The sequence below is a fragment of the Barbatula barbatula genome, assembly GCF_947034865.1.
Source record: "Barbatula barbatula genome assembly, chromosome: 6".
NCBI lineage: Eukaryota > Metazoa > Chordata > Actinopteri > Cypriniformes > Nemacheilidae > Barbatula > Barbatula barbatula.
Genome location: NC_136765.1, coordinates 14405574 through 14421071, shown reverse-complemented (window position 1 = coordinate 14421071; position 15498 = coordinate 14405574). Strand labels below are relative to the sequence as shown.

Sequence of the window (15498 nt, the reverse complement as noted above, 5' to 3'; positions counted from 1 at the left end):
AGTATCTTCTTTTTTGTTCAATGGAACAATAACACGTATAGAGATTTGAAACAACTCGAGGCGTAAATGACAACCGAATAGTTTTTTGTGTGAACTGTCCCTTTAAATGATTCAAATCAATTTAAATAAATTTTTTGTTCCTGTACCTTTAAGACTTAATTATGTAAATGACTTTGGTTATAATTTACTTAATCCATTTAAAAGAATCTAAACTGTGACTTTCTGATACAATACCTTTTAAAGCCATTGTCTTCTTTTCGTCTTTCTTCAGGAGTGCATGAACCCCTGCTGTAACGCCACAACCTGTACTCTCAAAGGAGATGCTGTGTGTGCTCACGGACAGTGCTGTGAAGACTGCCAGGTACTTTTCAAGATCCCTCCTTCTCCCTCATTCTCTCTCTCTCCTTCTACTTGTGTAAAAGAAATCACACTTTTATTGCGCCATTAGTAAGTGCAACATGAACCAGCGTTTGCGCTCCAAACCTGGACACTCACTTTCCTCTCGGGCCTCCAGACGCATAAATCAGTGCTTAGTTCACTTACTGAGTGGCGACAGAAGACAGACCAGAGCCCCATTGCTCTGCTCTGGACCCCAGAACAGGGCTACATGTAGAACAATGCTCTTCAAAGCAAAAGGGCTTGTCTGGTCACGTAGATCCAGTACTACCACAGTGCTTTTGAACTTTATACATCTTTGAATGAAAGTATAGGTATACTGTAGGACAAAACATCATCATATAGGTCTGTTTAGTTTATTTTAACTCACCCTTACATGACCCCTTGCACTTTGAATTCACTCTCTTTTTCTTATGTGAAACCTTTTTGTTATTTTATGTATTTGTGTATATGCAGTTAAAACCAGCAGGGACTCCTTGTAGAGAGGCCAGTAACTCCTGTGACTTACCCGAATTCTGCACCGGTAACAACCCTCACTGCCCCGTAAACGTCTACCTGCACGACGGGCATGCGTGCCACAGTATAGATGGTTACTGTTACAATGGCATCTGTCAGACTCATGAGCAACAGTGCATTACTCTCTGGGGACCAGGTTGGTACTCGCAACAGGCTGAATGTCAACATGTGTTTCGCAACCCAGGGGCCCGCTCTTCGCACCTAGCTTACTCAGCTGGATTTGATTGTTGACCATGATCTTGGATTGTTCGGTTCTCTCAAATGCAGTCTTTCCTGCCATTTGCAAATTGGTGGTATTTCAGTCTCTTAAGTAAATATTATATAAGGAACTTAAGATGATGGCGTCATGATCATGTCAATGAGTATTGTATTGATGTCATAGACTGCATCATAAGCCCTCAGGTTATTTTCTGATTTTTTTTTATATTTGCAGGAAATTTTAATATTAGTTACAGTATTACGCTAAAAGGGAATTGAATCAATAAGAAGCTGACTGATTAAATGTGTCTTAATGTGCACCAGTATCAACAGCAGTGAAGCAAAATGACCAAAATCTGCCTGAGTCTGAGTCAACAGTCTGTTAAAAGATACAATTCCCTGACCCAAATATGTTACACAACACTTGTGCTTGTGCAACACTACACTCATCATCAAAAAAGATAGGAGACCTGTGATGAAGGTTCAGCCAGATGATGATCTCTAAACCACTAAACTTCATGAGATATCACTTTTGGTATACAATTTCTTTACTATTCTTGAATAAATAAAACAACACAAATATGCTTAGGCCCACAGCTTAGGTTTGTATTCTTTATATTGTCAAGGTCAATGCAGGGAAGATTTTGCTTTTGAATTGACATATACCCAACCCTTAAAGACTTGTGTATAAAAGTGTATACATGGATGTGACTTTTTCTGGAGAGAATCAATAATTTACAGCACATTAAAAGCAGTAAAATAACACAACAAAATCTCTGTACCACATTTCTGTGCTTACTCAGCAGATGATAACCCCCAAAAAAGAGAATTTATAAAAAAAGAACTAAAAGTTAATTCATAAAAATATACAACTTCATCTTACAACTGCTTTAAAATGTGATAAATATCTCTGAAACTTGTCTGTGCATCGTTTGAAGCGTTCCTGACATTTTAATAAGGTTTTAAAATTGGTCATAATGTTCAAGCAGCAGTAAAACAAATATGGAAGTAACTACATCTTTTGACGTAACAACCAGCCAATAGCATCATTGCTGATCACTAATTCTTCTATCGATATATGCTGCTTTTCCAAACAGTGCGTGAGCGTGCAATGATCCCAGACAATTTAATGCATTCGAAGAACCGAATTATCCAGATCATGATTAGAGAGATTAGGTCATGTCGGATGTTTCATTTGATCTTCGATGTAGAAAGCGACGTACAAAGAACGGGCACCAGTTTATTTGCATAATGTGTAAAAAGGGAATGCAGGCATATATTTCCTCTAAAAACACGCTGGTTGAAATTGAAGTAGCATTAGTGACGGCATGCAAAACAGAATCTCATCGACAAGGCGGAGGAAGTTATTACATTTTGATGAAAGATTGTGTGTTTTTTCTGGTTTGTACTGATAAAACATGCACAAAAACATCAGAAGTATTGATAGATTGTACGGTTATATAGGCATGTGCTTCATTAATCATACATTTGTGACACTGCAATTCCACATGTAGCAACTTCCTGTCAGCCAACCTGAATGGTACAATGAAAGCTCACAGTGATTGCTGTTATATGTTCCATATGTCTGATCGTTCCCCCATACAGATGGATTTAGGGCACAGCGTGACGTTACCATTTTTCATGTGTTTTTAGTTTATACACAAACTGAAACACGATGGAAATATTGTCATATTTCCATCATTGGCAGTGGATACATTACCTCTGCTTTTATTTTTATCCTCCCTCTTTGCAGGAGCGAAACCCGCTCCGGGGATCTGTTTTGAAAGGGTAAACTCTGCAGGTGACCCCTATGGGAATTGTGGGAAAGACCCCAAAGGCTCATTCGCTAAGTGTGAAGCAAGGTACTGTAAGCATTTGTGCATGCTAGTCCATGTCTATTGTAGTAAACTTACATTTCAGATAAAGTATTGGCTGAATGTCTTTTTATACTCTACAGCTGTTGTGTTTATTTTTTGTTGCTAAGGATGATTCAATTTGTTTATTGATACTGCTTGTTTACTTCCTTTGAGTTGATTTTACTTTAGATTTTTCTTTTACCTTTTAGTACTGTATATATTCTGTAGTTTTCAATACGAAATTATAATTATGTATATAATTTGCCTTAAAACACTAAAAACTGAAATTAACAACCAGTCGCAAAAGCCAAAAAGTCTGAATATGTAAGTCTATGCGCAACACTTTTCTGAAACAAAAAATGTTTATAAAGAATCATGATGTGAAATGATTGTTGGTTGAGCTTGTCTAGACTCATTCACGTCACACAGCGTCTAATTATTACAGGATGCCCCATCAAAAATCTTATAATGAATGTCATTTTATTAATTTCTGCAAAGCCTGTGACATTATCATTTAGTCACTGTGGCAGCCCGTGGTTGTGCCTGTAATCTCCTGTCACAATTAATTAAACTCTGCGCTCTTTACACGCCTGAGAGGTTGTGAAACGTCTCGGTTACGTCTGTAACCTCCGTTCCCTGATGGAGGGAACGAGACGTTGTGAGAGACTGACTGGGGTTTGATCTTGAGAACCTACCTCCTCCGAGATAATTAATTATAAAACGCCAATGGGCTTGGCGAATGGCACGCGCACGCCAGTCTCCGCCCCGTACATACGGGTATAAAGGAAGATGGCGGCGGTCATTCACTCACCCTTTGTACTGAGGAACCTGAGAGGGCACTCCCGGTCACTGCAGTGGTTCGGCGCAGCGTTGTGGCATGAAGTCAGACGTTACAGACGTAACCGAGACGTTCCCCTTCAGTCGGTCTCTCGACGTTGTGAGAGACTGACTTGGGATCTATCTTAAACGCCACAGCGCTTGCACCGATATCACGACCTCCAGTGGAGCGACCCTGACTAGGCTAGTGAGTCACAAGAGTGCTACCGCGAGATGTAATCTTCCAGTCACATAGTATTGGTCATACTGAGAAGCCTGTACTGACAGCCTCACGGACAGTGGCGTACGCATCTAGTAGCGAGGAGCTGTCCGGAGCCGAACACTGGGGAAACACTACTCTCCTCTTAGAAAAATGTGTTACGGAGGCCACATCCTACCCGGAGGGGAGGTTACATGTGGAGACACTAACATGGTCTCACCGGCGGGGAGAACAACATGCGCAAAAAGGTGTCAGCCCGAGGTGTCCAGGTGGGATTACCACCGGCGGGGAGGTCACAGATTCACCAATCGGGAAATCATGAGTGAGGAATTCAACACACGGGACGACCCAGAGGGGAGTACCTGAGCAGGGATGACTCTACCTATACCGGACCTGGTTCCAACAGACGGCTCCGCTCAGTCTGTTACCAAGTGCAAATGCTTAGTGATGGATGGAATGCCTATACTTCGCTGCGAGAGGGGAAAGTAGGGAGGCTAAAATAGCGCACTACTCTCACCTGAGGAGGGGAGAAGGTGCTTTCGCAGGCGTACGCCCAAATCAGGAGCCCAACCTAAACATTGGCTGCGTTAAGGACATGTGCTGCAACTGGTTCCACGTGGAGATTGTAAAACCTCGTTAATGTACTGGGCGTAGCCCATCCCGCAGTTCTACAAATGTCTGTCAGAGAGGCGTCCTGTGCCAGTGCCCACGAGTGGAGTTCTCACTGCGAGTGGGCACGGCGATCCTGGGATTTGTACCCAGTGTGCCACCTCTGTTTGGAGACAGCCCCCCCCGGGTGCTGTCTCCCAGAACAGACAAAGAGCTGCCCAGAGCTTCTGAAGCTCTGTGTGCGGTCCAGACCGATGGAGTCGCCACTCTCCGCGGGGAGTACCCTGTCGAGAGAGCGCATCGGCTGTCTGGTTCAGGTTGCCCGGAAGAAACGTGGCCCGCAGGGATTTCATCTGCTGACTCCAAAGGAGGAGGCATAGGGCGAGTTGTGATAACTGTGGTGAGCGTATGCCGCCTTGCGATTGATGTACGCCACGGCAATCGTGCTGTCCGACCGGACTAGCACGTGTTTGTCCTGCACGAGGGGCTGGAGCCTCCTCAGTGCCAGAAGGACTGCCAGCAACTCTAGGCAGTTGATATGCCAACGCAGTCGGAGACGCCATGTGCCCCAGGAGCCTCTGAAAGTTCTTCAGCGGCGTCGAGGGATTCTGCCTGATCAACCTCAGACAGCTCAGCACTGACTGTGCACGCTCGTTGGTGAGACGTGCTGACATACGGACAGAGTCTAGTTCCATACCGAGGTAAGAGGTGCTCTGCGGAGGGGAGAGCTTGCTCTTCTCTTGGTTGACCCGAAGGCCTATACGGTCTAGGTGCCGAAGCACAAGGTCCCTGTGCATGCACAACACATCTCGCGAGTGTGCCAAGATAAGCCAGTCGTCAAGATAGTTTAGCACTCGCACGCCTTGCTCCCTGACAGGAGCTAAGGCAGCCTCCACTAGTTTGGTAAAAACCCGTGGAGATAGGGCCAGACCGAATGGTAGGACTCTGTACTGATACGCCCTTCCCTCGAACGCGAACAGTAGGAACGGCCGGTGTCGGGGGAGAATAGAGTCGTGAAAGTACGCGTCCTTCAGGTCGATTGCCACGAACCAATCCTGGTGACATACCGAGCCCTGGATGCGCCTCTGCGTCTGCCGCAGATCCAAAATGAGACGCAGCCCCCCGCCCTTTTTGGGCACAATGAAGTACGGGCTGTAAAATCCGGCCGACATCTCGGTTATAGGGACGGGTTCGACCGCACCTTCGCCAGAAGGGCAGCAACCCCCTCCCGAAGCACGGGGGTATAACCCCTCGCACCGAGGTGTACAGAATGCCCCGAAACTTGGGGGGGTGCCTGGCGAACTGGATCGAGTAACAGAGACGGATTGTCCTCTCTATCCAGTGTGACGGGCTGGTGCGCTGCCAAGCGCCCAAGAACCGCGACAGCGGGACCAGAGGGACAATCTGCTTCACCATGCCGGGGGAGGCTGGTTCAGTGGCTGACAGTGCAGTCACCTCGCACAGGGGGGACCCCAGGGAGGTTGACGGCTCTGTATGTTTACCTGCTTTCGGCTGCCTGACGCAACGTCCGGGGGAGATTGCAGTAGGCTGCCCGGTCCATCCAAGACACCGTCTGGACGAGAGTGCTATGGAGGAATACCCAGGGGAGATTTGTCTCTTTGTGAGTATGTGGGCGCCGGGCCCTGAAAAGGGCCCAGACTCGATGGAAACGCGGCAGGCAGCGTCCTGTTCCAATCCAGAGTTGGAAAGGTCGGGATCGGGCCCAGTAAAATCTCCCCCATGCTCGTCCCGTCAGGCCTGCTTAGAGGAACTCTTGGACTGCAACTGCCGTCCTCCACGGTATCATCAAGCAGCCCTGCCTTGGACCACCATTGTGGACATCGACCGACCCAGGGCACGTGCCGACGCGGCTGCCCGGGAAAGCATGGCCAACATCTCAGCGTCAGTCTCTTCCGGATCTCGACTGCCTGACGACAGGAGATCAGAGGAGGCTTCCACATCCGATGCCAGCAGGCAGCTGTCCGACGCAGCGACAGAGATAGCGTCATCATCCGTGTACGAAGTCATACCACTATGAGACGGCCGTCGCCAAAGCAGTCAACCTCGCCGAAACGGCAGCTGAACACGCCTGGGAAACAGACCCCGGTGGCAGCGCTCGAAAAGAACGTAGCCAACCGTGACCGCAACACCCTGATTGCTTTGTCCGCACACACGGGACATACCGCATCAGTGAAACCTGCCTCAGCATGCTTGAGCCCCAAGCAAGTGACACAGGTATCATGGCCGTCAGACTCCGGGACGAGTCTGTCGCACCCAAGGATACAGCTACGAGACATGCTCGTAGCCGGAGGGACTTACCTCTTAAGATCTGTAGCCTTCTGCCGAAACGCCCAGGGGAAGTCCACCGAAAGGAGAAGTCCACAGCAGGTTAAAAGTTTTCTCGAAGTTGAGTATCGCGTGAAGCATCAGCAAACACACAGGTTCCGAAAAAAACAAAGGATGAGTGAATGACCGCCGCCATCTTCATTTATACCCGTATGTACGGGGCGGAGACTGGCGTGCGTGTGCCATTAGCCAAGCCCATTGGCGTTTTATAATTAATTATCTCGGAGAAGGTAGGTTCTCAAGATCAAACCCCAGTCGGTCTCTCACAACGTCGAGAGACCGACTGAAGGGGAAGGGGAGATTACCTCAAGACAACAAGATCTTTTTCGGCAAATCATACAAAGCTTCAGTCAATTTATCACCTTTAACACTTTTTCTTGCTGCTCACTCATTTTATTGTGTGATTGAAACAGGGATGCAAGATGTGGGAAAATTCAGTGCCAGGGGGGTGCCACCAGGCCAGTGATTGGGACCAATGCTGTTTCCATAGAGACAAACATCCCTCTACAGGAGGGTGGGCGTATTCTGTGCCGCGGAACGCACGTGTATCTGGGTGATGATATGCCTGATCCGGGACTGGTGTTGGCTGGGACGAAGTGTGCTGATGGCATGGTATGAGAATAAAGATTAAAAGAATACAAGAGATTAAAAAAGAATAAGAGAGTTATAAAGGAATAAATAGAGAATACAAATATTAAAATATATAATTTATTTTTTACATTTCAATTTTTTATTTTAATACGTATTTTATTTGTCTGTTCTCTTTGTTTTTCTCTCTCATCATAGCTCTGTTTGAACAGACAGTGTCAGAACGTCAGTGTGTTTGGAGTACACAAGTGCTCGAGCAAGTGTAACGGAAGAGGGGTAAGATCATTGTCTGTCTAGGAAAAACAGATTCTTATTGGAAGAGCACGCATTGCATGTTATGAACAATTAATGGCGGACCGTTTTATCATAGAAAATGTATGCAAAACCCAAGGTGGTTACACTGATAGACCAAACACAGCTAAAATAACTGTAACATGGAAAAGTGTGCTAAAATAGGGTTAATTTTTTAAGTTACACAAATGATTCCTCTTTACTTTAAGACCCGCCCACAAAAACATTCCTTTCATTACAGTGCAGCCATATATAATGGTACAGAACTGATTTGTGCAACTTATATTTCAGGATAAAAATGAGCAATTTCATTCTAAATAAGATATCCGCATCACCTTGCGTCAGTCATGAATCTCATGACTTTTTATAGATGCTTTATGCATAATATACATATTTAATCAAACCTCAGTCAAATCGCTTTCCGCATGCTGGGTGACTTGTATCTGCTATACTATCAATCTCTGTCGCCCCAATAAAATTCTAGCAGTCATATTTAATTCATTTGCATTCCATTCAAAATGTCATTCATCATCTTCTGACTCAAATGCACTTTCGCATTTACCAGCGAAGCGCGGGAACGCGAACGCTAACTGCCTTCCGCACCTTCTGTCAGCCCCGCAGGGCACGTGCATGAGCGTGTAATGTTTTATTTCTTTCCTCTTGTTACGCTTCCTAAATTTGGAACGGGTGTCAGCTAAAGCATTGGTGATGAATGTTTTCTTATGTATCCTTCACTTCTGTCTGTAGGCTGTGCCATTACATGATTCGAAAACATCTGAGAACTCATGTGCCCATGGTTTATTTCCACATTGATCCTGCAACAAAAATGTATCATCGTTCATCAGAGTACAGATCTGAAGTGCTGTATCTGCATGCGGTGTACTTTGAGGTTATTAGTGTGTTTGATTTTGTCTTTTCAGACCAACCTCGACATAACTGCAGTGGCTAAAAAAATTTTATAATGGAAAATGTATTTTAATATAGAAAAATGGACACATCCTTTTCAAAATCCAAACATCAAGCTACATAAATCAAGATATGCGGGGACCCCTGACTAATACCCTTATAGAAAATGTGAACGCGGTAGATTGAGGGTTTGTAATTAAAACCCAATAATAGTCCATACAGAGAAATGTCACACCAATGAACATCTTCGGCATTGAACAGCAGGGTGTTTTGTTGATAATGTCTGTGTTTGACTATTTACAGGACTGCAACAACAACAAGAACTGCCATTGTGAAGCTAATTGGGCTCCTCCGTTCTGTGACAGGGCAGGGTTTGGCGGCAGCGTTGACAGTGGACCAATGAGGCTAGCCGGTACAGTGATTGACAGCAGTGCTTTTGAGCCATTCACCCCGAGCGCTTTCACAATACTAACACAGCATGATTCACATTTTAGTACTGAACTTTTTTGTTTCTTTCATGATGATGCATGAAGGTTTTCAGTATGTAGTGCAGAAAGTGTGAACTAGGTCTTACCACTTCTTTCATCCCCTCTGTGACAACCGCACCGCAGGTAGAAATGTACAACCCAAAAATACAATGTACTTTCAAAACCCATTAAACGATTTTTTCTATGGAAAAGCGTAAGAGAATTGACAGAACACACAATTGATCTACTTTTTCGGCATGCACTTCCTCTCCACCTTACCTGCAATGCAGCTTCAGACACAGGGGGATGTCGATCAACCCCTTTTGAGACTTTTCTTGCTAACCTGACTTTGACTTCCTGTCTTTCTTCTCTCTGTGCCGTTCGGTGGCGTGCTGTACGACAGATGTGCAAGTGTGTGTATTAATGTGCGTGCTGTCATATGTGACAACAGCTGACGGCAGCGCCGTGGTCGTGGGCGCACTGGTCACCCTCGTCTGTTTGCTGTTGACGGGGCTGATCGTGTGCCTGAGGAGGAAGGCTTTGCTTCAGATGTTCTGCATCAATAAAAAGAGTGCGCTTCAAAAGCTCAGGTACTGCCGCTGCAGCGTTTTCCAAAACATTTTGGATAATCCAGAATGATTTAGGACTCTGAGGATTTTGCAAGAGTCCAAGGATTCTACTTGTTCTTTTAAAACTACAGGTCTTTAAAGTTTGTACCTGTAAAATTGTGTATCTGGTACAGCAGAATTTTGCAGGTGTGCACACATTTATTTACAATACATAAAAAATGATTTTTGCAGCAATTCTGATGCTTAAAGCAACAGATTACACAAAATTTTAACATTCTGTCATTATATACTTGCATGTTTCGTTAAAGCATTTATGGCAGTAACTCTGGTAGAGCCTGTGCAGATCAAACTACAGTATGTCGCCATGACGACAGAGATGATAGTTTTTATATACTTGTATAATATATTTAGACTTTAAGGTCTATACAGGCAAGGTCAGTAAGCAAAAATATAACAATATTCTCCATTCTGCAGCAGCAGCAACAACATTGAAAAATACTTTATGTCGCCCAAACTTAACTTCTGGTTGATCTCTACAAAGACACAATAACTGTTGAGTAGTTTTAATTTAATTTGGTACAATTAATATACAATGAAATATTATTATAAATTAAAATCAATATAAAATAAATTGTTATAACCACACACAGACTGCAAGTTAACTTCTGATGAAACAAACCTGTAGATGGGTCAGTGACATGACATGCATATTTTTTGGGTCAGGGGCCTTGTTTGCTTTTGAAATAACTTGCTACATTTATAACATGTGCCGCTTCAGTCTATAAAACATATTTAGTTACAATACATTTTTGGTATTTTTACTAATAAATATATCCATTTATCTTTTGGTATGATTTTGGTAAAATGGCAGGCGGTGCAACTGTTCATACAAATGAACAGATTAAGACATCTATTAAAAAAAGTGTTTAAAATGTAAAAATCTAAAATAATTTTATATTCGAAACCTTTCCTGTAAACCAATTTCACAAGTATTAGTAGTTTTAAAGATGATGAGATAATTGAAAAACATTTGTCCAACCATTTGGATGTTCTTAAATATCAGGTTGATGCAAACCTTTTATGAAGAAATGAACACATAGTAACAGTGAACATATTACCGCATCATTCAGAGGACCTTAAGTGATCCGTCTGGCTGAAGAAGAATTGACTGTACATTTATTGAAATATTATTCATCAAACAAAACTATTTTTAAAGGATTTTTTAATTATGGTTTTAAGAAGCTTATTTTGTCATTGACCCAGATATATGCATTTATCGGCTCCAATGATTTGCCAAATAACTTTCATTTCATTTAAATCATTTTACAGATCAGTTGAGCGGAAGCGAGCACCCAGTCCTCCACAAACTCAATTGGTCTTCAAGGTCTCACCTCAGCACAAGCCCCTCTCATTACCTCTGCACTCCAGGAGTGACAATGTAAGTTGACTCTTGTACATAATCTCTTAGAACCTAATACTAGTAAAGTATCTCTGGGACTATTATCATCACATACACAAGCACACAAAATCCCATGCTTGTGCTGAATAAGTGGGGTTATAAAATTGCATCATTGAACCATCTGTCAATGAAAGTGCAATGCATCAGTTACAGGATTGTAATACTGTAGCTTTTATCGAAATGCAATTTTATGTTTTTAGTTGCAAAAAATCTTAAATCCAAACACCCTGGGTACAAACCTGCACTTAATTTGTTCCTAGGATATTTTAAAAAGTAATACAAAAATGTACCAAAAAAACACATCAAGTCAAACCAAATGGTCTGCAAGCCTTTTTATCAGGTCTTGCATAATTTAGCGCAAGACCGTAATCAAACGGTTGTCAGAACAAATAATTACAGCCCTATTTACAAGAATTTCCAAGATTTTATTAGATCTCCGATTTCATAAGTCAGTTGCCCAAATGTTGCCTTCACCAGCAAGGAGCTCATGAGATGACTCACAGCATGACTATGCCTGTCCGACCTCATCCATCCCTGGCTTTCTGTTTGGACAGAATGACACAGAGGTGCGTAATTGATTTATAGTCCCGCATTGTCCCTCCAAGAATATTAATGATATTCTGTATTGTCATCCAAAACCTCCGACATGCATTTCAAAGCTTTTTTTGTTTTAATTCAGTGTGATGCATTGAGTGTAAAATAATAGCGCTATTGAAATGGTTCTGTTGAGAAGAGACGCTTTTGTATGCTTCGAAGGAGATTAAACCGATCTCTGATTGGAGACTTGCCGTTGAGGTGTGTTCAAATGGCAAAGCGTTGACCGATTGCTTGATTTGACCGTTTGTTCGAGCAACGCACAGCTTTTTGTAAGGCCCACATGTTTGAGTGTGTCTCCATTTGTGTGGGTGCCATACCAGACAGCTGTAATGTATGAATGCTTTTGTGAAAATGCTATCTGGATCAGTATTGGATTGTAGGTAGCAGGAGACACAAACTGATTCCTCAAAAGGTGCTGGAGATTGGAAGTTAGATAACTTCTTTGTACGTTCCTTGAAGACAAGCTTATCGATATTGCCTGCCATAGGATAACAAGGTTCATTGGGTCTATCAGTCAGAGACAGAAAGTAATAGAAAGAGAGAGAGAGAGAGAGAGGGAGCATGTGTTACAAATGTTATCTATAGTGTTTGAAACAGCTTTATTTTAACAGATGAACATAAACAGATCTTTTTGAGCTTGAGACAAATCTCTCTGTAGACCTCCAAAACAGGATTGTATTGAGGCACAGATCTGGGGAAGGGTACAGGAAAATTTCTGCAGCATTGAAGGTCCTAATGAGCACAATGGCCTCTATCATCCATAAATGGAAGAAGTTTGGAATCATCAGGACTCGGCCCGGCCAAACTGAGCGATCGGGGGAGGAGGGCCTTAGTCAGGGAGGTGACAAGAACCTGTGGTTACTCTGACAGATCTCCAGCATGTCTCTCTGGAGAGAGGAGAACCTTCCAGAAGAACAACCATCTCTGCAGCGCTCCCCAAATCAGGCCTGTGTGGCAGAGTGGCACAAGACAGCCCGCCTGGAGTTTGCCAAAAGGCACCTGAAGGACTCTCAGACCATGAGAAACAAAATTCTCTGGTCTGATGAAACAAAGAGTGAACTCTTTGGCCTGAATGGCAAGCGTTATGTCTGGAGGAAACCAGGTGCCGCTGATCACCTGGCCAATACCATCCCTACAGTGAAGCGTGGTGGCAGCATCATGCTGTGGGGATGTTTTTCAGCGGCAGGAACTTGGAGACTAGGATAGAGGGAAAGATGAATGCAGCAATGTACAGAGACATCCTCGATGAAACATGCTCCAGAGCGCTCTGGACCTCCGACTGGGGCGGAGGTTCATCTTCCAACAGGACAATGACCCTAAGCACACAGCCAAGATAACAAAGGAGACAGGACAACTCTGTGAATGTCCTTGAGTGGCCCAGCCAGAGCTCAGACTTGAACCCAATTGAACATCTCTGCAGAGATCGACGCTCCCCATCCAACCTGATGGAGCTTGAGAGATCTTGCAAAGACGAATGGGAGATACTGCCCAAAATAGGTGTGACAAGCTTGTAGCATCATACTCAAAAAGACTTGAGGCCGTAGTTGGTGTCAAAGGTGCTTCAACAAAGTATTGAGCAAAGGCTGTGAATACTTCTGTACATGTGCTTTTTTCGTTTTTTATTTTCAATAAATTTGCAAAGATTTCAAACAAACTTCTTTCACGTTTTCATTATGTGGTATTGTTTGTAGAATTTTGAGGAAAATTATAAATTGAATCCATTTTGGATAAAGACTGTAATATGACAAAATGTGGAAAAAGTGAAGCCTTTATGCCTTTAATTGAAAAAACTAATGGCGTCTTAATGGAAACCATTAGAATTTCTGTGATGGATACTGTGAGATTCTAGAATCTTGGTCATTGATGGTTCCCATGAATCCCATGGTTCCCATGCATTTTCTCGCTACAAGTAACCTGGGAGGATAATATATGTTTCCTTAGATGATATATGCTTCCTTAAAAGGATATATCTCATGGTGTGTTATAAGTGGCACCGACGTATAACCAAGCACTAATAAATTGTCCTAGACAGGAATAACTAACAATGTGTGATATATGCGCTGTGCAACAATGTGAGGGATTTGAGCCCAAATCTCACTTCCTCTTTTGCATATAAACTGAACCCATTTGTAATAAACTTTGACTTTGAGTGAACTGTACTTCGGTGTCTGTTTCATTCTTGGTCCCCAGGCTCGGTTCTTCTGATTGTTCCATCGACTAGACTCATCAACTCGTAAAAGCTATTATCTAGACAAAGTAATAATCTTACAGATACTATTGGGTTTCTATTGGGTTTTTTTTTCAGCAGGGATATTTAAACGTGGTCACTTAAATGGTTTAGAGATCATTATAAAAAAAATTATCTTTTTAAACTGTCTGTCTCTCCACAGTCTCACCCCAGCACCGAACCTCTCCTCCCTCCACACAACTTCAACAGTCTACGTCGGCTACACAATTGCCCTTCCCGGTGCCAGCCTGTCCATATCAGCCACCCCATGCCCATCACACTGGGTGTCGGCATGGCAACGGGCCTCCAGTCTCTGCCCGCCGTCCCACCTCACAGGAATCTGCTCGCAAACTTACATTCCTCTGGCAAAGCAACAGGTTTTCACACACTCCCACGCCAGCTGCCCTACACAAATCACCAGGTGAGTGCCATCAGCTACAGATTATCCGCTTTTTACTATACCTGCGATTCATACTTGAATACACAGTCAGTTAGAAGCAACAATAAGGCAAGTTACAAAGCGGTTGTCTAGTTGCATGCAGGTAGAACTTAATTAAAATGAAAGACATTTTCTCTTTTTGCTTTTATCTTACTTTCCCTAGTTAAGACATGATATAAGCAACCACAAATACAGTTTAATTCAGTATTGTCAGACAGAAAGAGTTTGGCTAAAGGGTCATGGAGGTTTTAGCTCTGCGAGTGCTGGGTTACGCGAGATCCATTTCATAGCTCTTAAATCCAACAGCAGATGCAAGAACCCAAAGGACTCAGATAAGATAACATTAGCAAGCACATTACACTTTCCACCGCTGCATAAATCACATGAATTTTCCATGTGAAGACAGAACCAGTTAAAGATAAAACAAAGACAAAGGAAGAAAATATAACAGCGGGACAAAAAACATGGGCGACTGAGGGAAACTGATACGGAGAACAGAGATTTGATTAGAGGGGTGCATGAGAGCTGTCCTAGGTAAGAGATGAAGCTATGTGGTTTAGATGATAAGTGCCACTGTGGGACGTTGGGGGGGATATGCAGCTATCAGACGGCATAAAAAAACATGTTGTGCTCTGAATATGAAAGTATCAAACTGTGGGTAGGTCCAGCGCATGATGTATGACCACAAAGACTTTCATCTTGCCCAAAAAATGAAAGATGGTAACGTTGACATTTGCATTGAAAGGCCCATAACCGAAAGTACACAACACCAGTCCCACTATTAAGAGTTTAACTTTACATCTAAGTGCTTTGTGAAAATTCTGCGCTTCACATTCCTTTTTAAATCCTCAATAACTTCCCTCATCAAGAACCTACATGAGTCCACCAAGTGCCTGATTTTTGACTGAAACTATTTAGCCATTATGCCACAGTCACTTCTGATAGCTTAACTCCCATTAATCCCTCAAATTTCTTTAATCACAAAACACATTTAATGC

At 43.2% G+C, this 15498-nt stretch overlaps 1 protein-coding gene across 1 annotated transcript in view; it reads left to right on the top strand.

Annotated features, from left to right (window-relative positions):
• adam12b (ADAM metallopeptidase domain 12b) overlaps nucleotides 1-15498 on the top strand; it is a 74828-nt gene that overhangs the window by 56140 nt on the left and 3190 nt on the right. Inside the window, exons 13-21 of the mRNA XM_079459474.1 lie at nucleotides 272-361; nucleotides 853-1048; nucleotides 2864-2972; nucleotides 7371-7569; nucleotides 7744-7821; nucleotides 9046-9154; nucleotides 9613-9799; nucleotides 11108-11216; nucleotides 14225-14482. Coding sequence (XP_079315600.1) covers nucleotides 272-361; nucleotides 853-1048; nucleotides 2864-2972; nucleotides 7371-7569; nucleotides 7744-7821; nucleotides 9046-9154; nucleotides 9613-9799; nucleotides 11108-11216; nucleotides 14225-14482 — 1335 coding nt within the window. The remainder of the gene's footprint in view (nucleotides 1-271; nucleotides 362-852; nucleotides 1049-2863; nucleotides 2973-7370; nucleotides 7570-7743; nucleotides 7822-9045; nucleotides 9155-9612; nucleotides 9800-11107; nucleotides 11217-14224; nucleotides 14483-15498) is intronic.